This window comes from Dinoponera quadriceps, unplaced genomic scaffold (genome assembly GCF_001313825.1).
Source record: "Dinoponera quadriceps isolate SergipeBrazil2010 unplaced genomic scaffold, ASM131382v1 scaffold1889, whole genome shotgun sequence".
NCBI classification, from domain to species: domain Eukaryota; kingdom Metazoa; phylum Arthropoda; class Insecta; order Hymenoptera; family Formicidae; genus Dinoponera; species Dinoponera quadriceps.
Window position 1 is genome coordinate 159,480 of NW_014557272.1, and position 21,344 is coordinate 180,823.

Below are 21,344 nucleotides of genomic sequence, written 5' to 3' on the forward strand. Positions count from 1 at the left end.
TTGTGGAAACTCACGGCCTCTCCGCGCCGCGTTCGCAGATTAATTGCAGCAAAGAGGAAATTACTCCAGCTACGCGATTACGTAAAAGATCGTCACTCCGCCAGCAGCGACGAGCGCGCGCGTGCATGCATGCATTATTAATACCGAGCACGTGCTATTAGGGCTACCCATAAGTAATGTCGCTTTTCGATTCTTGTACAAAATATTATTTTATTTAACATTTAGTTCTTTCAAAATTTCACAACTTTCAAAGCACACTAAATGTCAATAAATTTAATTATATAGATTAGGTAATAATAAATCATGTTCGCGAACAAGGTGGCAGTGTTTATTCAATCTGAAAAAAAAAAATTTTACTTATGGGTACCCTTAATATTACTAATTGCGCGCCCCGCGCAATCCCGCTTTCGACTTCTCTCGCGAGAAGTTTTTCGAGTCACTCCGCAAACTCGGTACTGATATGATACGATACACGGCGACAGTAACGACCCGGTGTTTACCGGGAGATTCGAGAGCGAAGAGTCGAATAAATAAATCGGTAATATCAGCCAGCCAGGGAGAAAGAGAGACTAGGACGGGAGGGAGACTCCGCTTAGAGACGACGAGCAGCGATCCCGGACAACAACGTCGCGGAACAGGTTTCGGGAGAATGTCTTACTCCCGACGATTCGGTGTTCGACAGTCACCGTCGCGCCGGTCCGCGCGCTCCTTCGTCGCGCACATCGGGGTTTTACTGCCGGGGGCGACGTAGAAAGTATAACGCAAATAAACCGCTGATAAAAGCGTAAAAGCGCGGGGCCGCGCGAGACATGCAGCGCCACGGGTAAACAGAAGTCGACCTCCGAGCCGATCTCGATCGATCTCGATCGGTCGAACGCGAGAAATAAATCCGGGAAAAATCCGAAGCACGCTACGCGACCACGGAGCAACCTTTGTCCCCTGCGACCGTTCTTTGTCGCGGCCGGAGGAACGTGCTCTCCCGGGAAAGATGACTCTGAATATGTAATATTTTTCACGCTTTCCGGTAATACGCCGAGGAAAATATCATTCTGCTACACTAAGAAAAGCAATTACTCAGTGTACCTTCCCTCTTTTACGCAGCAGTTATTTTTAACCGAAATATTTTCTTGATAATAGTTTTAACATGTACTCATCGCAAATTTGAGAAAAGTTAATTATCACGCATGTATGTGTGTATGTGTGTGTGTGTGTATGTGTGTACTCAGAAGAATTTATTCTGTTTTCGAGAATATTAATTTGAATAAGCACAAACCGAAGTTTATTTTAATTTAATATTCTTGAAGTACTCAACTTATACTACACAGGAAAAAATTGCGTGTTAAATTTAACAAATTTCACATAAAGTTTTGTGTGAATTTAATATAAGATGAATATGTTGAAAATATTATGCAAATATTATGCCAAAAATTAACATAAATCTATAATATGTTAAATAAATAATATCTATAATATGTTAATTAACACGAAAATGTAAAATATGTTATTTTAACGTTTACAAATATGGTTTAAACACTTAAACATATTGAATATCGATTCAACACAAAATATATATTGAGATAACGTAAGCACGAAATATGTTAAATTACCACACGAGTAAAAATTTAATACAAAAATGTTAACCAGGACTGATTTTTTAACATAAGTACAAAATGTTTTTTACCGTGCAGGACTCCAGAATATATTTTGAGTAAATTTGATGCTCGTAATGAATTTATGATATATTTGTGGATATATAAATTTATGAAATACTCGACATTTCCTTGAACGCAGTATGTATTTTTCTGTGTATATCCTTGAGATCGTTAATGAGATATCGAAACTGATCTTGAAGGAAAAATGAATGTGATTAAACATTAAAATATTACTCGTAAGTATATATATAATGTTTGAGGAAATTAATCTATCGCGGTGATAAGGAGTTTCTGAGAGAGGTCTCGAATTTGGTTGAATTCGTTTCGCAATTTCCAGTTTCCCTTGAGAGTTCTCGAAGAACGCCGCGATTTATATCGTGTGTACGTGACTCACGAGGAGTCCGACGTGCAAATGTATTCAACGAAAACAACGTGCGATCCACGATAAGCGTACAAGAGCGATCTGCACGTGCAAATTGAGATTACACAGCCGCAGCTATATTAGTAGATCGATAAATAGTGGGAATAAGACGCAAAGGTTGAATGAAAAAAAAAAGAAATATTTAACTCGCGTTCATGTTGCGTTGGATCGCTTCGCTCGTCGTTCCCGGTTTGTTTCTACGTGACTTTTTTCACGAAGGAGATAGCACACCGACTTCTTATCAATCGACAGGACAATTCAGTGTCAAATATTAACCGCCGTGACGTCAAAACGAACTCGTTCGCTCGCGAGTCGACGCGGAATGCGTGACCTCCTCCGATTATTCACCACGAAACTTTTCCTCGTCCCGTTATTTTCTCCTCGTAATCATCGTCGTAATTACGAGCGGCGGGCCGAAAATTCCTGCCATTCCTAACAACCGATCCACCATTTGCCTGCGGCACGAAACGCACCATCAGCATGTCCACCGACTACGAATCCGACGCGACTCTCACTCGCAACTTCGGCCAACCACGTCGCCGCGGAACTCTCAATCTGCGGACACACGTGCGTTTAAAACCGAGCTTCACCGAGCGTCTCTCTTGGAACGTCCCTCGAATTATTCTTCGTAAAGTAATTCGGCTCGAATTCGCGCTTCAGACCACTCGTAACTCACGACAGAATTCGACAGGAAATTCTATTCTGACGCAATTGTTCGCCCCTTTTTTTTATAATCAGCTTCTCGCTCAGAAATCCTAGAATTTCTACGAGCGCGGGAAGCTACCGGAGAGGTGACAGGTAGTCGGACAAAACGGCGCTTACTGATCGATTGTATTTCAAAATAAGCGAATGTACATTTTCATTGAAAAACGGAACGAACTTTCGCATCAACCCGATGGAATTTCCGCGGGGAATACTCGGACATTGAATTAAACGCATACGCGTACACATCTATGAACGATCGATCCTTTCAATCCAGTTTCCCTCGTCAGCGGAATTCCCGCTCTAAATTCAACGCTGAATTACAGATCGTTCCCGAACGATCCACAGAGTCAAGCGTGCGAATCGAACGCCGCAAGGCGGAATTCAACGGATTCGAATTCTTCTCACTGCCGAGGAGCTTCCTCCACCTCGGGACCGCCGTTCGATCGGACGGATTCGCCGCGATCCTCGCATATATCTCGCGCGTTTCCCGCACGGTAACCTTCACTGCCATCGGCGCGCACTGCGCCGTATTTCACCGATTATACTCCCGAGAGCGGCTGAGAGGCCCTTCACCACGCGCGCTCTTTACGTCCCTGCCGAATCAAAGAGCCGAAGAGAGCGAGAGAGATTACCCCTGGTCCTCGTCGGCGGCTCCCTGCTGCACGATGCGGACCACGTCCGTCGTCGACATCCTCGCCGTTCGTTTGCGCGCGCGCACACACACCGGCCGGATCAATCACCGAGCATCCTGCGGTCTCTCCTCCTCCACTTTTCCCGAAGCGAGGTCCTCCTGGACCACGCCGACGTCGGAGGTCACCCGCGAGCCTCTTCCTCCTTTCTTCCCTCCGGGGGAGGAGTCGGTTTCTCTTCTCCTCTCGCGGCCGAATTACGTGGGAGACGTGGGTCTCCTCGCGGATAAAACCACCTGCGCGCGACGACGACGACGGCACACGTGTGCTCCGCAGGCGGGTCGCCGGCTTGAATGCGTGCGTGTCCAGGCTGGCTGGCGCCCATCAAGGCTAACGTACCGACGCAAGAGCGGTCCCGGGGGGCCCGTCCTCGCTCTCCGTCTACCTGGTCCCCCGAGTCCGGGGCGCAGCAGGGGGAGGTGGAGGAGGAAGAGGCGGAGGCCCGCGAAACCACGAGGAGCTGCACACACGACGGTGAACACCTCACTGAGGTCCCCCCGACGAGTGTCGTTGCTTCGCTCACTCGCGCGCTCGTTCGCTCTCGTCGTCGGTCTTACCTGTGCGCGCACACATGTACACACGGATGCACACGTACGCAGGCACGCCGCGTTTTTCCACGCCTGTCCGTGTGCGGATGGCGGTGCGGGTGTGTGTACGTACGCCGGCCCGTGTTCTCTTCGTCTTTTACCTGCTCGCGAGTTTGTGTGGAGGAGCGCGGCGTATTCTTTTCCTTCCACTCGCGCGCACGGAGGTATGATTCTTAATATCACGTGTGTGCGTGCGAGTTGGGCGCGTGTGTTCCGTACGGTCGTGTTCTCTTCCTTCTCTGCCCGCCACGCACGTGGAATTCTTCGGCTCCGCGTGTGTGCGTGCACGTGCGCGTCTGTGTGGCGCCGTTCTACCTGTTTCCATAGGTGTGCCGTTCGCTATCGGGGAGAGGTCGTGTGCAAGTGTGTGTACGTGTGAGAACGTATCTATGCAGCGAGGGTCAGTGATGTATGACGTGTTCGAGCAGCCCGAGGGAAAAATCGGGATTTCGCGAGAATAATGCGATGATGCGGGCAAGAGCAAGAGGTTTCGAGACTCGTCGGAATGATTTCCGGGGCGAGATGCTGAACTCCGATCGCTGACCGGGACTGCACGAGGATCCGTCGGTTTCCACGGATCTCGTGTCCCGAGAACTTGAATAAACTTAGCGAAACGCGACGACGACGCTTATCGAGCGACGATAGAATTCTCTCTCCCAACGATAATCTCTCCCGAGTATCTAACGTAATCGTGTCCCCTCGCAAAATTCTCCCCTTATTCTCTCCATTTTGTCCCTCCAACGCTTCATCCACCATCGATAATCAGATTCGTTTCGTCCAAATATTTCTCACGCCGACTTCGTCCCGTCGCCTGTTAATTTTTCCAAGACGCAAGCTCCCGAAACAGATCTCGCTTTCTTGCGCGCGAAGGCGGAACGATCCGGCAGGCGATCCGCGATACGTCAGTGACGATGATCCTGTCGATCGTCGGCGCGTTGCAACGCGTGACGTCAATGGATCATGCAGCGTTCGCTCTTTTTGCACCGAGCGAGAAGGGTACTGGAATAATTTAAGTAACCGCCGCAAGCAAGGTGAGGAGGAGAGCGATGTCGCAGGAAATGATACCATTGCGAGGTTTCCATCGGGTATGCGGTCAATGTTATTGCCGCAACGTTATTTCCTTCGTGTGATTCACCTGCATGGAAGCATCGGTATCGCCGTAATCGTCGCGGTGATACTTCATTCCTCGCTTAGCGTCGTGTCAGGCGGCACCGTCAAGGAACAAAACGTCCATTTCTGAAGTGTTTCTGTTCCTTATGAATATTACCGCATTTCGTGTTACGCGTTCGCTGTCTTCTCGTTAAAAATATGATGCGAGCTTGCACGCTCACTAAAAACAAATACGAACGATGATGTAAAATGAACGGTAAACCAGGATGTATCAAGCAAAAATAACGATAGTTTAAACTAAGCATAATAACGACGCGTTAAAATTTCATGTAAATTCAGCAATGTGTGATCAATTTAATTACTTCACGCCCCGTGATCATTAAGACAAGTTAATTATGAGCGATAATTTAAAAATAACGGTAAACAGGGATACATCTAGCAAAAATAATGATAGTAATATAAAATAAACATAATAATGATGCATCGAAACTTTAAGTAAAGTTAATAATATGTGTTCAGGTAAAAATAGACGCGGGGGTGAAAGAACGACCGGAAAAATAATGAAGACGAACGAGTTCCGTAGATTTTCACACCATCTCGTAATACTCCTCGCTCACGATATCCTCGCGATTTATTACATTCACTGTACTAACGGTCGTGTAAGAGTACACCGGTCGTTCGATCGTACTTTCGGTTTCTTCTTATTCCATTCAGATCGCTTGCGGTAAACTATCGCGCGACTGGCACTCACGATTCTCTCTCTTTCTCTTTCCGGACGAGCGCCTGCCGCGAATGCATCTCGCGCCTACGCGGAGAAACCTAGGTGTGCTGCGACGAAAATTCGAAAGGACGCGGAAGGCGATGCTACCTGTTGCGAGCTATGCGACCCGCGAACGCGTGCACCTGTCGAGCGCGAATGCACGGCGTGGGATGCATTGTCACGTAGCGAATAACTTGGACGCGATGACAAGCTGTTAGTCAGCTATTATTTGGACAAACTGTCGTAGGCACCACCGGGTTAGCCGTCGCAGCGACAGAACGACACTGATGAGAATCCGCTCTGGACGACTTACAATTTCGGCGACGGAATTCGGAGCGGAAGTCTGTCTTTGTGTATAAAATCAATCGATTGCGAAGAGACAATGGATGAATATATATTCATTTTTATAACTTTACATAGGGTGAGACAATAATTATTATTATTGTTATCTCTTCGATATCTTCGAAAAATAAAAAGATGTTGGAAGATTTAAAAATATTTTATTATCTCCCTATGTATCTATTTATATCTATTACATTTTGACACGAAAATATTTTATTAACGACTAGATGAAAAGATGAGGAAGTTTACGTTTACAGAAGGCGTTCGAGAGGTGATGATCATTAATATCAACGCAATTTCTGTTAAATAAATTTTCCTCTTGTACTCTCATATTTTGAAGATATTCAAAATGTTAATAATAATTATTGCCTTTCTCTATGCATAAATCTCGACGAAAATCTTCAAATATTTTCTATATTATACGACACATAAAATTATATTATAGACAGAATTTCTCTTTCTTCGAGTTATGTCGCAAAAGATTTTATAAATATAAAAGAATATAAAATTGCATTAGACGAGAAGATATCGTTTTAGTTTTGATCGACTTAGAAATTTCATTACGTGACCGGGAATACCGAATTATTATCGCGCGTAAATATGAGCCCGCGCAAGGCGGTTTTTTAAATTCTACTCACGCACCGTCTGTGTGAATGGTAAAGCGGTAGCGTGAAATGCATTCGATCGCAGGTGAGTGCATGGACCTCGGCTGGATAATTTTTCCTTGTACTTTTTCCTTTTCAGCAATGCTATCATCCCGACGATGAGCTACATTTATAATATAGCTACATAGCGAGTACGATCTCGCATTTTGTGTGTTTCGCTGAATTTCTCGTAAAATTCTCTACTTTATACTGGAAAAAGAAAATTCTACCAAACTATCTGTACATCTTGGAACTTCTCGTTGCTATTATCTTTCTTAGCGATTACGTCTATTGCCAAGATACCATTGACAGAGACGAGTCGTGAGTTTCGATTAAAAAATGATGAAATTTTCGACCGATAAGAGGATACAGTTAGAAATTACGATAATAATACAACGACGGCGGCGAAATTTTCTTCCATTGCGAGATACAACGAACATGCTTATAAAACATTCGATTGCGTCTGTTCCTATTGCAAAAAAGGCAGTTTTTGTCACCGGAATACTACAGAACCGTCTGGAGTACTACAAGACAGTGAAGCTATTTGCAATGGCGAAGGTCAGGGAAACAGCTCTTGTAACAGTACCTGTCGCTTGTTTACCTTCCTGACAAAGTAAACATAGAGATATGGTCGCAGATATGTGTCACTTCAAGATGTCTTAATTTTATGAAGAAGGTTAATTAAATTAAATAAAGAAAGAAATACAATTTCAGAAAGAAATATAATTTGCTTAAAATTACGCGTCATGTCAATGAAAACGCCGCTCACGCGAGCCGTTTAAATTCTCATTCGCTCTGCGCAAAGTTGCTCAAGAGCTCTAAACTAATGACAATGTGTAATCACAATGAAATCAAATACATCTTAACTAAAATATATATATTGAACCGGTCGAAAAGTTTGATTCAAATTATCGAGTGAAATTTGACTGTACTGCATTCGAAACGAAAACTGATTGTTCGTCAACTGAGTAATCGCCGCTATAGCTTGGATAGTCTCTAATATTTTAGCAGGCCAGTTTATCACTCAAGAAAATTTCATGAAACTTTTCGACAGACCCGACATTTAATATTTTCCAAGTACTCACGCTAATCTCAGAATTTCTCTCTGCTGGATCAGCTGCTCCTCGTGAAGTATTTGGAGTATTCTGTCCACGCACACTCTCGTTCTCTTTTTCTTCCTCGGCATCGCGTCACGTCACAGAGACACTTCTGACGGTTGAGAAGAACCGTCCGAATGAGAGATCTCTATCTTTCACTCTCTCTGAAATTACTTTCGTAAACGAAACCGTCAACAGTCGGTATACACGACTGTAATATAGTACGCGCTATCGGGATCACATACGACGTCGTACTGGCTGGCGATGTTGACACCGGCGCCTCGCGGGCTAACGAATGCCCGCGACGCATTGTGTTTACATTTCTTAAATACCATGACGTCACAAACAACATGGCGCAAATAACGCGAATATCTTGACAAAAGATATTCTGCATGTGCCTTGTTGAAAGAAAGTTCTATATTAATTTCACATACAAAAGATTGACTGTTGCTGTTTTTTTTGCCTTTTTCTGTGTTTTTCTTTTTTTTTTAGACTGTCTAGTATGAGACACGCGCTGCTCGAAATAACGAGGAGATCGTGTCAAATGAGTGAGATTCCATGGAACAGTTCTACTGCTTGAATCAAGAGAACAAGCGATATTGTAATATAAATATCTTCGTTAAAAATTGGAGATCAAAAGGGACAAGAGATCACAAGATATTGAGAGAAGTACACTGGATACTTCGAACATCTTCCAGGTGATACAGGCACACGAAGAGGCAATTCCCTAATTGTTTCGAGCGGCGTGTAATATATATGTATATATATATATATATAATATTTTATATATATATATATAATATTGTACTTAGATTGATCGTGTGTATAATCAATGTAAATTATGCTATATTGCACCTGTGATATATAAGAGGAATAGCGGGAACGATTGCGGAAACGTCGTTACCAGTGTGGCTAGTAGCGAGTTGTATCGCACGGCGTATGCACAGATGTAACTCGAAAAGAAGAGAATCATTTCGGGATATCGCAATCTTGTTTTCTCATCTACGGACACCTGCAAATAATTCGGAATCGACGCTCTCCTGCAATTTTATGCAATTATCTGTCTCTCTCTCTCTCTCTCTCTGGGAGAAAGATCAAGTCGATCGAAGAATTCACCGGAGGGAGGTGCGGGAAAATTGGAGGAACACTCTGATAAACGTCTTAATGTTCTTCGCAGATTCTGTGCGCGTTTTCCTCTCGTGGTACGCACGCGCGCGCTCGCGCGGTCTGTGAACAAACACCCTGGTGTTGCAATCACAATTCAGTAGAAGACTCTTCAATGCATTGATATATATATAAATAGCGACATACACACTAGGCGACCACGTTCGAGAAAAAGAAGAGTCGCGGCATGGCGTCCCGCACAATAAACAGTCTTTTGGAAACAATTTATACATATATGTAAAATACATATATATGTATGTTTATATTCACAGTTCACAGTTGCGAAATTTCAAAAGAATCACTTTCGCTGCCGATGGCTCGTCGCGGTCGTACAACGTCGAAGTGTGTCGTATTCGCGACAAGACGATTGAGAGAAGCTATCGCGATATCGAGTAACGGAGGGCGAGCTTGTGCATCACGATAGAGTCCTTGGTCGGAGAAAACGCGAAACGCAGAATGGGATCCCCTCGCGACAACGCGAAGTGAATCCTCCCCATGTGTGGGCGTGAAAACTTCGTCAAGTTTTTACCGCCTCGACGAGTAGGATTTTGCTGATATTCGGTGAATCACATATCGGGCCCCGCTACGCGAACGATGAAGCATTCGCGACGATTTCCCGGCGATTTCCGTCGTAAGTTACGGAGAGAAATATCATGTTGTTAATTCGCGCAATTCGTCTCGCCCGAAATGTCGCGGATGTTGCGGGACATCCTCGACCTCAGCTTGAGAGCTTGTCACTATAATACACAGCTAACTGCACTTTCCCTATGATGGACAATCGTATGCTTAACAGTAAAAGTACGAGACACACGTATATTATAAAATTGACAGTTACGTGACAGGCGATACGCGGTATCAATGTACAGTACTACGGAGAAATTTCCTTTCTCTCTCTCTCTCTTTCTCTCTCTTCTCTGTCTTTCTATATCCTGTTTCCCTTTTTTACACACTCTTTTACGTCATCGATGTTCCTGTGATGATGAGATCACGCGTAAAGATCTCCGATCGCTCGGATCCGCGAGGAGAGACGCGAGACTGGCGATGCAAGAGCCCCTTTCTCTCTATCTCTCTTTCTTTCTCTCGCAATCACATTAATTCGCATAGCGAGCGTCAAAATATTACGTGATGTTTCGAGAAAAACGTCTTGCACTGCATTTTATGGCGCAATTTTAAAAACGAACAACGCGACATCGAGCACGCACACGGAAAAACGTCATTCGAACAGCATACACACGGTGTGCCAAAAAGAGACGCACTCCTCGTTCATTCGCTCGCGCTCTCGCTCCGCTCTTTCATTCCGCGTCTCTCTCCCTCTTTCTCGCGCGTTCGCGCATCTCTAACGTCCTCGCTTTCTGGCATCAGACCACGCATTATCTAAGCGAAAAAGTGGACTTACGGTCGCGCTTAATCTATCTTAACGCTACGAGAAAAATGTCTAGGATAAAGTGTCGCGTCGACTAACGTTAGAATCTGCGGGAGAAACGGAAAGGGAAACGGAGACGGAAACGTGAGGGAAATCCGCGATTATCGCGACTCCGCCTTCGTTTTCGGCGGCCTGAACGCCTTCAACTTCTTCGCCTTCTTCTGCTTCGTCGCGCTGGCGCCGGACTGGAAAGCCTTCCAGCTGTCGACGCGCGACTGCCTGGACTCCTCGAAGTTGCGTTGCCACTCGCGGTCCAATGCTGCCTGAGCTTCCGCAGATAATTCCTCCTCACGCTTTCTTTTACGCTGTTCCGCGTCTCTAGTAGCTAGCTCTCGCCTGCGAAGCAGGCACAGTGACGGTTAGTGAGGCATTTTTCGAGGCATTCAAGGAGATTGATAAGAGATCAAGGATTTAAGGTTGTTGGGAATAAATAGTTTTTGAGTAAGATGAAAATTTACCTTCTTCGCTCCATATCAGCGAACAATTTCATCGTCATCACCCAAACAGCGTGCCGATAACCTTCCTCAGTTTCTTCCTCTAGGAGCGTCGGACCCGAGTTCTCGGATTTACCCTCTTTCTTCAGTTTTTTCTTCTTCTCTGCAATCTATAAAAAATATTCGGCGTTGTCAATTGTATAAATAAACGAGCTGCATTACACCTTACTGGAGAATCTCAAACGCTAATTGGTCAATCCATCTCAAGTGATACAATTATGAGTTGTCTGGTTGTTCGATTATATAAAAAAAATATCTTTTTTTTGTCAGTTATTATTCCTATATGTCAATGGTTCAAAGCTATCTTTGTTGTTTCCTTTCAAAAATAACGGCCATCTGAAAATACGACGGACAGCAATTTTCGAATTTATGAAAATGCAAATATCTCAGAACTGAGAAGAGATAGAATCTTAAAACAAAACCCATTGTTTTCGATAAAGTTTAGGCTACATTTTTAGATTAATGTATTTATCTAATTTCACCTTTCGATGGTGAAAAGAGTGGCTGAAGTATACTAAATATTTGTAAAATTATCATTTTTCGAGGTACTTTCGAAAATTGCTGTCCATGTTTTCAGATCATTCTTAAAAAAGAGGAAGTAAAAATAAAATATTGATAATTTTAAACTACCGACACATAAGGGTAACAACAAAAATGAGATTTTTAAAAATGGACAAGTAACCTGTATTATATCACAATATATCAATATATATAATTAATATATGTATAATTATCCTAATTAATATATATAATCATTTGCTTACCATGTGATCGGTCCGAGCCTTTGCCTCCTCAATGACGTCCATACACTTTGATCTAGTTTCTTCGTTCTCCAAAGTTTTCCATGCCTTATTGACAACTACAATTGACAAGATAATTATTTTTTACACGTTTATTACAATATATTTAATATCTTCTCATTGTTGTACTCACTTTCGAAAGCTTGTTGTGCTCTTTCCGCGTCATCCTGATTTTTGTCTGGATGTACCAAAATAGACATCTACAAAAAAAAAACAGAAGAATCAGGTCTGATTGCTCATTTCAGAAGAATGTAAAGTTCTTTGCACATAAAGATACTCACACGACGATATTTCTTTTTTATTTCATCTATTGCAGTATTTGGATCAATCTGTAAGACTTCAAATGGATTCAAATTAAAGTAGGATGAGCCGGGTCTTAGTAGTCTGTCAATTTGTTGCTTAGGTGTCAGCACAGAATCTCTTTTCTCAATCTCCTTAACCTATAGAGAAATGCAACAAAATTGTTATGAGTATATTAGAACATGTTAGAACAACTATTGCAATAATAATAATCCAATATTTACTATAATGAGATAATATTTGTTTGTGTACGTATGTGGATTTATAACATGTGTATAATGTATTTCATATATTTATACTTTATATAATATTAGCATATACCATACATGCCTAATATCTCTTATATAATTATCTATCTTTATATCTTAATAAATTGTAGCATGTGTTTCTAAAATCTACAGTAATGTCAGATGAAGGAACGTAAAGAAAAAACAGATACAACTGCTCACAGACGTAAGCAGTTCTTGTAAACAGATACCATTGTACAACAATGACATTATCAGTAGCGTGTCATGTTTATTTTCCTCATAAAGAACAGAGTATGAAAATGCCACGATTGCAAAGCGAATAGGTGCGACATAGAGAAAATCGGTAGAAGCGGTTTGATCGTAATGGTATCGAGAAGTAGTCCCGTGGAAAGCCTAATACATAGCGAAAGAAGAGAAATACTCACTTGGACGCAAACACAAACACACCCGTATAGGTTAGGAGTCATCGACATTAAACGCTATTTACCACGATAATATCGCTGATAAGCTTAGCACGATCACGTATGCTAATTTAGAACAATGGACGCATAAATTAACATTCGAAAACATGTGCCCTGTTATTTTATTTCGAGTGTAGAGTGATGTTTGCAGGACCTGCTGAGAACTTTGTTTACGTGACTGTCAGAGCGCGGAAACGGGAGTACCGGTTCACTGATAACACCGTGCACGAAAAGACGCTGGAATTAATCGGGATTCGCATACCTCCGTGTAAAATTCGTTGAATTCATCTTCTTTCTTGGCGGGATTTTCACTGGATAAACTTGACTCGGTGGCGGCCATCTTACACATTAGGAGGTCCAGATTTCACGGTGCCGCCTATCTCGTGTAAGATTGCGACATTATCGGCACTGCAATACCGACTTGGTGGAGAGAAAGCTCTTTTCGACCGAGTTGTCACTTATTGACATTAGAAAATTATGAAATAAAAGTCACTAACTGTGATATTTACAATTTTTATTAATGTCATTATTATTAACATCTGCACGTCGTCGTTGGTTTTCATCTAAATTGCTTGAAAATAAAGACATGTCTCATCTGTCGTTGAGTTATACTACGAGTTTTTGTCGACAAAAATGATGGCGGCTCGTAGCGGAGGCTTCGAAACTAAAAATCGATCTACTAGTCTATTCAAATGCAATTAAAAAGTTTAGTTACGTTTGTTATGCTAAATGGGTTTGAGTCTCGTCTAAAGAGGGTTTGAATCTCGACTAAGGACATGTATACTTTAATTACTTCTGTTAAATTATAAAAAAAAATAAATGATTACATTTACATTGTTTCACTCTAATAATTTTCCATCGTTTAAATTTCTACATAGTACGAAACTATACAGTAATTCTGTATAATATGAAATGTAAAAGAATAAATATCACATATAAAATAATATGCAAAAATTCATATATAAAATATTATAATATAAGATATCTAAAATTTTCTCTAATATCACAAAGATTTTTCATAATATTCACATTTATAACAAATTAAAATCTTGTTACTTAAAAAATATAACAAATCATCTTTTAATATAAATACATCTCTTCAAAATATAAAATATAAAACGTACTTCAATATCAATAATCGGTTAAAAGAAAAGAGAACTATCGAAGAATCGGGAACAGAAAGGAGGCCCACTTAAAGACGTCGGCTGCGTTCATGTAAAATTTCGTAATATTTTATTTAACAAAGCTTATAACAGCCAATAAACGAGTAATGCCTCTTTCACGATAACAAAGACACATCGAACGAAATCAGAGCGTTATTGCGGCATACACTTTTCCGTCAAACTGATTTTGACTAGGATCTAAGTATAGTTTGGCGTACTAGCCTAACATACAATGTCGCTACTAACTATCCCTCCCTCCGGCGGGAGAAACTCACACGGGGGTGCGATAAATAGGAGGATCGGTGGAGTAACTGTATAGTGTGTAACGCTATGACATCTAGCACTTGTTACGTCTCGCTAATCTAGCATGACTTCTACTAGACTAATCGTTTACTATTGAACACTTGTTCAGACATAAAGCCGTTACCGTCGAGTCGCGAGAATCCACACCACTGATATACGCAGTTTTCTAATGTCTGCATCCTTAAGAGGATTTCATCCCAAGGCCGGATATCCGAGATACTTTCGACACGCGCACATTGAAAGTCTGCTCTCGCAGATTGAAAGTCGCGAATGGAATTCTGATGAATAGACTTACTGTACTGTGGGCTCTGCGAATGGCTCATGTTACCTCGAAGAAAAATAAATGCAATACGAATGGAGCATTATTAGAGCTACGTTTTCTGATATACGTCGAGAAATGATTTCAGGAGCCGTACGTCCTTCACGAAGCTCTTCTCTTATTTTCTCTTCACGTTTTATAAATTAAATCGATTTTAATGAGATGAAAGAATGACACGAAAATGACAGGAGCGCGCGATTTCACGAGGAAACGAAAGAACAAGATGCGGTTCTCGCGATTCGATTGTAACGAAACATACAAACTTCACAACAGTGTTAATTTTCTTGCACGTGACTATACGCTACGGCAACTAGGCGATTAATGGCATCAACAGACGAGAAGTGGGGTAAGCGGGGTGCGTAACAACGATTATTCTAATCCATTACAGATCCAGTCGAGTCGGAAACACGCGGCTACATAATAAATGTCCCGCGAGATCGTGTTATCGCGATTCAACGCTGTATCGGAGCGACACGCGAAACACAATTTTTCGATAAAACGCAATCTCAGTGCGACAAAATTATGAATATTCATCGTGTGTAATGCGTAATTCATTTTCCACAACGTAACGGGTATCTTCAAAAAATTGCACACAGCCTGTAAAAATCATGAAAATTGTTTGCAAAAATTTAACTTGTACCATCGTAAGAATATTAATTTTTCCGATCGATAATATCTCGAGCGGAAATTACAAGTGCGATCGTAAAGAATAAACTTCGTTTTTTTTCTCGAAACGTGGATCACTTTTACACGCGAAAGGAACTTGCTTTTCATACATTTCAATTGAGTTCAAGATTGGCTGAGCTCAAACGACTATCGTGCGCCATTCCGCCGATATGCCTCGTTGAATCGCACGCTTACGATGCCGCCGATGTTTATTACAGCGCGCATTTTACAAAGTACGCAAAAGCTAGCTGAACTAACGATACTTCTATATATTTGAATACTATACACCGAGTCTCTAAGTAAAAGAAGTCACTTCATTTCGCTGATTGAAACGAACGGTGAGTGCATACGCGAGGTGACTGGTAATAAATCTCTAAGTTTCATACAGAGCGTCCCCCTCCGTGTCGGCGACAAATTTCCCGACCGATCAGCTCCGCGTCGTTTTATACTCGTCGCTCCCGCCCGCAATCGCGCTGAAGATAATCTCATTGTGAGATGTCGACCGAGATTCTTATTAAACCCAACAGAAACGAACTTGTATCTTTCAATCTGACAGACTGATTGAACAGACGACACACGATCAAAATTACGACAATTAAACGACTACATTATGAAAGAGAGCATCAATCTCGGGAATTATGACGATAAATTTCTATCGATTGCTTCGAATGCGCACCCACTTTTGCGAGGATCTCATCTCGAGGGGGGCACCCTGTACAAACGTCTCTCGCAAAGAACTGAACGGTCTCGAGGGGTGTCGGTCTCCTCAGAGGGGTTTCCCCGTGAACTCGCCCACGAAGAATTTGCCAAAATATATTTCTTCGTAAAAACGTTACATCTATATACGCCTTATTCTCGATATGCACCCGAAGCGCTTACCATTAATAGAAAGCGGATATATGTATATCGTGTAAAATGTATACCATGTGCGCGCCTGACGCGTGTAGAAGAGCGGATCGAAACTTTAGATTCCTTCTTTTTTTTCTTCCTTCCCTTCTTTCTTGCTTTCTTTCTTTCTTGCGTTTGTGTGAGACATTCGTGCGTGTCGCGTGAGCGTACGTGTGATATTAGACAAGACAGACACCGTAGTAATGCGATGATTATAGACAAATAGATTGGTCGAGAATATCATCTGCGAATTCGCAAACACACTTAATTAGGAGCGACGATGATCAGGAGAGTCTAAGGTTTCTTTTTGTCCGAATTCCCCGCGATTGACGCGGTTATAGTACACTTATCCATTATGCGTTCAGTATCGCAGTATATTAATGGCCCTTCGATGGTCGCTGCAATTAACTAGGCGCGTCAAATCAAGATGCTGAACGCCCTGGTATTTTGTTGTTCGTCAAACGAACATAATTCACGTCGATACGACGTTTGCGATTTCGCGACGTTCAAATATGACCGCGTGAACGAGCGGAATATTGAAAAACAGAACCGCTTGATGACGAGAGATGATGTTTAAAACTTTAGCGCGCAATTAGCGCGTAAAAATACTCCGTTGAATTTGAGAAGTAAAATTATCAATGATAATTAAACTAAATACAAATAATTAAATAACCAATTGCATGATTAAAATAAAGTTAATTATAAAATAAAATCAGTAATTAAACGGTCACAAGAGAGCGTTGAATTGCGTTAGGTTCGCGCAAAATTCACGAGAAATCGAAGGTCCATTAAGGGTCACGTTACAGTACTAGTACAATTAAGTAAGTCTACCATATACACGCTCTTTAAAACACATTCGGTAGATCTCTCATATACGACACCTATATACGCATTCGTTAATTTATACTTAGACAATAAATGGCTACTTTCGCTGAAGTGATCATCTTTAGCTCTACGGATCGTGTATCGCGCATTACATCGTGTACATCTCTCCTTCCACATCCAATTATGATGCTTTTAAGCCTTAATATGTAACTTCCATCTCTCTTTTCTTCTCTCTCTCTCTCTCTCTCCCCCGTCAAGCTTTCTTCAGCATTACGTACCTTTCTATGTTAATCGCTGCATTCGCTACAGAGAGTTCTGCGCAACGTAATTGCAAACGAAAAATGTAATGTGTTTTTCGACGAAATGATACGTCACAGTAGCAAATATATCGTTAATTAAACATCACGCGGAAAGAGAATGAACGAACCACGAATCATTCAACAGCGCAAATTGCTCGAGGAATAATAATCTATTAAAAACTCGATAACGATCAATTCAGCGAACAAGAGCTTTTCTCTCTCTCTCTCTCACAAAATTGCACCCAGCACGCTGTAAAAACGTGGCAGAAACGCACATCCAAAGGCGCAAAGCCACATATATTCGTTTACACACAATCTCGCGTGCACGCGCATACACACACACACACACACATGTACACACGCATGAGCACGCATACCTACACACACACACACACACACATACGCGTATAAACTTTCAAAATCTATTTGGCACTCTCCTAGTTTCGTCGAAAAGGCGAGCACGCTTGCTATTATTCTTCAATTCAGAGACATTGCATATCGAGTATAGCTTTACTCCGTCGCTACACGTACGGTTTTTTTTTCCCCCTTTAGCGTTACACGGTAAATATCTTAATAAGTCCATCTTAAACACGTTACACGGTAATTGGTCTAAGAAAGTTCGCCGTCGTTTTAAAAAATATCAGCCGCACCGGGACGAGTCGATCGCCCGGCGAGACCTCCCCGTTATGACAGCGCGGATATGGAGAGCGACTTCGCTCGCACCGCGCGATTCTCGCGGGTTCGCAGTCGCGAATCGCGATCGCAAGCGAATACGCGTGATATCTTTCCAATCAGAGCGATACTTTCCACATGGAGGATCTGCTGGGAAAAATATCAAGCGCACGTGTCAGTCATGCGTGTCCTTCTTGTTTGTTCTCCTCTTCGGGAATTTAGTATAGATGTTTTTGAATATATCCCCTTGTGTATAAAACATCTTTCCGTTCTTTGCAATCGAAGAGCATTAAAGTAATCGTGGTACGTAGTTAAAGACGTTACCGAAGACTGCAGCGGTCAATGATAACTTGTCGGCGAGCCTGGTACGATCGCGACTGCTGATTCACGAGCGATGCCGTGCGGAAAATCGCACGACGAGAGCGAGCTGTAAATATTATAATGACCAGTCCGATTATCGATACAGATAATGAGAGAATTGAAGATCGTAAGATCGGTCTACGCGCCAATCATTATTTCATTCGCGGAAAAGCCAAGATGGGAACTCGCCTATTTCGTAGATTACTCTCATGCACGACAGATGCGCATAAAGTATGTCGTTACTTAAAGCATAACATGTGCACGTAGGACCCGACGCAATTAAACCGCAATCAACTTCAATTACGAAAACCAAACTTGGTTTTCGTGAAATTCGATTAAAACATAATTCAATTACGGCAGATTCGTGATTATAACGAATAATATGCTGCGATGATTACGGTACGAATCGTTTTATCGGTAGTAAAATAATGTGACGATATGCGAATAACAAAAATAATTTCATCGTTTGGCATTTAGACCTTCTGGGATTTCATAGTCTTCAATTAAACCTCACATTCGCGACATCGTTATCTATAGATTAATTCTGTAGATCTGTAGATTAATTTCCCTTCTCTTCTTCCCTCTTTTACCTTTGGTCGCATATATATAATTCACAATTTGGATACGAGTACAAGACTACAAATATCTTTACACAAGTTGCACCGTAAAACGGATAAATAGATACAAAGATTTCCACAAGACGTTGGATATTTAGAGACTACAAAGTGCCAGAAAATATATCCCGCGGGATACTTCAAAGCTTCTGCGCTTTCTCAAAAAGATTACATTTGTCCAGACGTGGAAAATGATGATGCTAAAACTTTCCTGGAAAATTCTCCGGGGAAATTCGGGAAAATTGCTCGGTCGAAAATATCTCTGCTCGGAAAATCTGCGGAGAGTTTTCTCGCCTATTAAAAAAAAAAAAAAAAAAAAAANGATATACCCTTTCACGATATGGAGTGTGCTTGGAAAAATTTACGGAGAATTCAATCTTTCTTACATGGAAAAAATGCCGTTGAATCAATAAAATTTCCAACAGTAACGTAATTGAAGTAAATCTTCTGGATTCGATGGTAAACATCATTAAAACTATTGTATTATATATTGTTTCAATAATTAAAGTATTAGTTTCAATGATATTGCTATTAAATCAAAAAGATTCAACAGCATTATTTCTCCGTGATACGGATACGGATTTAATTCTCGAGGAGATACGCGAGAAAACGACAACGAAATCGATTCAAAAACGTGAGACTACGATAAATGTTGAAAAAATATTTCGCTTCGCGGAGTGTTCCGAAAGATCCTTGAAATATAGTAATATGATAATATTGAGATATAGTAACGTGAGAAATGATCTCTTCAGTATCTCCCGACAACGTGTCTCAAATGTTCTCTTTATGTACACGGTATATGTATAGCGGACGATAAAACACACGTACGTCGAAAGCCCTACTCTAAACGGTCACACAATGCGGAAAGGGGGTTTCGTAAATGCGCTGGATGCAGACAGAACACCGCTGTCGATATTCCCGTAAAATTAATTACACACATTTTGATGAGTTCTTTGATCTGTTCACGGAAACGCGCACTGCCCTATGCTAACAAGTAACGTTCAAAGCTAACAACAACAACGTAACAGTACACGCTGCATAATGCCCACTGATTATTGGCTCTTTTGCCCTTTCGATTCCAGTGACCATTGTTGCGTCAACGATGAAGAAAAATATTATCCGACAGTCGGGATTTTTCGCTGAAGTAAAGCGTTTAAAACGTTTATAAGGCGAGCGTCGATTTCCGTTTGATTATTGTTTCTTCTTTTCTTCTGAAGGAAAGGAAATATCCGTCAAAAATACGCCCTCTCGGCGAAAATTTTGATTTACCGTTTGAAAACAGAAGGTGAAAAGCGACGTTTTCCTTATATTTTGATTTCGTAAAATTACCGGAAGAAATGACGTTTTGATTTCGAAATTTTCCGCTTCTCGCCTGTATCCAGCTTCGTGATACAATAATGATTAGGGATGCTAGTTAGATTTGATTAGACACTTTGATGAATTACACTCGTTTTGATTACAGTAGAAGAAAACGGTTGGAATGAGGGAAGGGGGAGCGGGAGGGCACTAAACATCGGCGAACATTGGGAAGGGCCCGCGGTACGAGGAAGGGAGCCTTCATCGTCGTCTCAATGTCCGCCGCGCATTATATCCTGCATTTTGATTTCGGGCTGTCAGCCATTGTTTATAATAATATGTACTTTAGTATAGTATACATCGTTATACGTTTAGATCTTAGTGATATGAGAACAACAACCGAATCCCGGAAGATCCTCTTATTACGTTCGCGCGTGCGAAATGAAAATCGAGCGAGAATCGGTTATACAACACGATCGGACTCACCCACAACGATCGATGGATTCCTCGACCGCGACGAATTTGTAATCGCTAACGTTAGGATCGGAGAGGACACCCTGGTATTTCTGTGAGTTTTCCTCCGTGACAAACGTAATAGCAGGATCGCGTCTCGTCCCCGAAATTATTCTCAAGCCTCTGCGCGCGACCCTCGTTGTCAATTCGAACTAAAAATCGTACAGTTATCTTAACACGAGCACTAAATGATCCTTACGGTTTTATAACAATGATGGTTTGTTTGTCTCTCCCTCTTTCTCTTTAGCCGTTAGCATTCTCTCTCCCTCTCTCGCGTTTGTTAATCTACTTCGCTCTCGTGCACTTTGGATCTACGCCGAGTCGCACCAATGTCCGAATTAGGTCGGATCGTCGATATCCCTGGAATTTCCTTTCTCTACACATTCCTACCTGTAAAATACACTCTATAATTCTCGGTATATCATTCGGATCCGTTAGAACCAATTTAGTTTCGAAATTTTTAAACAGTTTCAACTGTTTGTAAAGATTAATATTTAACTTTAATTTCTCAGAGGTTTTCTTCTAAAGA

The 21,344-nt window shown here is 41.7% G+C and overlaps 2 protein-coding genes across 2 annotated transcripts in view; both read right to left on the reverse strand.

The window, feature by feature from the left end:
- The window catches only part of LOC106748849, a 67,396-nt gene extending 63,459 nt beyond the window's left edge, over positions 1 to 3,937 (reverse strand). The window contains exon 1 of the mRNA XM_014627738.1: positions 3,411 to 3,937. Coding sequence (XP_014483224.1) covers positions 3,411 to 3,469 — 59 coding nt within the window. The 5' untranslated portion in view covers positions 3,470 to 3,937. The remainder of the gene's footprint in view (positions 1 to 3,410) is intronic.
- A 3,676-nt stretch (positions 3,938 to 7,613) lies between these two features.
- On the reverse strand, positions 7,614 to 13,259 carry LOC106748872 (dnaJ homolog subfamily C member 8). The gene is made up of 6 exons (XM_014627790.1): positions 13,160 to 13,259; positions 12,170 to 12,328; positions 12,022 to 12,088; positions 11,853 to 11,947; positions 11,053 to 11,198; positions 7,614 to 10,930 (listed from the first exon to the last, which is right to left on the reverse strand). Exons 1-6 carry the CDS (start codon positions 13,244 to 13,246, stop codon positions 10,696 to 10,698), a joined length of 789 nt encoding a protein of 262 aa, XP_014483276.1. The 5' UTR covers positions 13,247 to 13,259; the 3' UTR covers positions 7,614 to 10,695.
- Between the last annotated feature and the right edge of the window lie 8,085 nt (positions 13,260 to 21,344).

Bases quoted from the DNA above. Each gene is read 5' to 3' on its own strand.
- LOC106748872 (XM_014627790.1), bottom strand. From the start codon at position 13,246: ATGTGTAAGATGGCCGCCACCGAGTCAAGTTTATCCAGTGAAAATCCC. The intron at 11,948-12,021 runs GTGAGTACAACA...TGTCAATTGTAG, and splicing joins AGCACAACAAGCTTTCGAAA to TTGTCAATAAGGCATGGAAA. The intron at 10,931-11,052 runs GTAAATTTTCAT...CCTGCTTCGCAG, and splicing joins GCTGATATGGAGCGAAGAAG to GCGAGAGCTAGCTACTAGAG.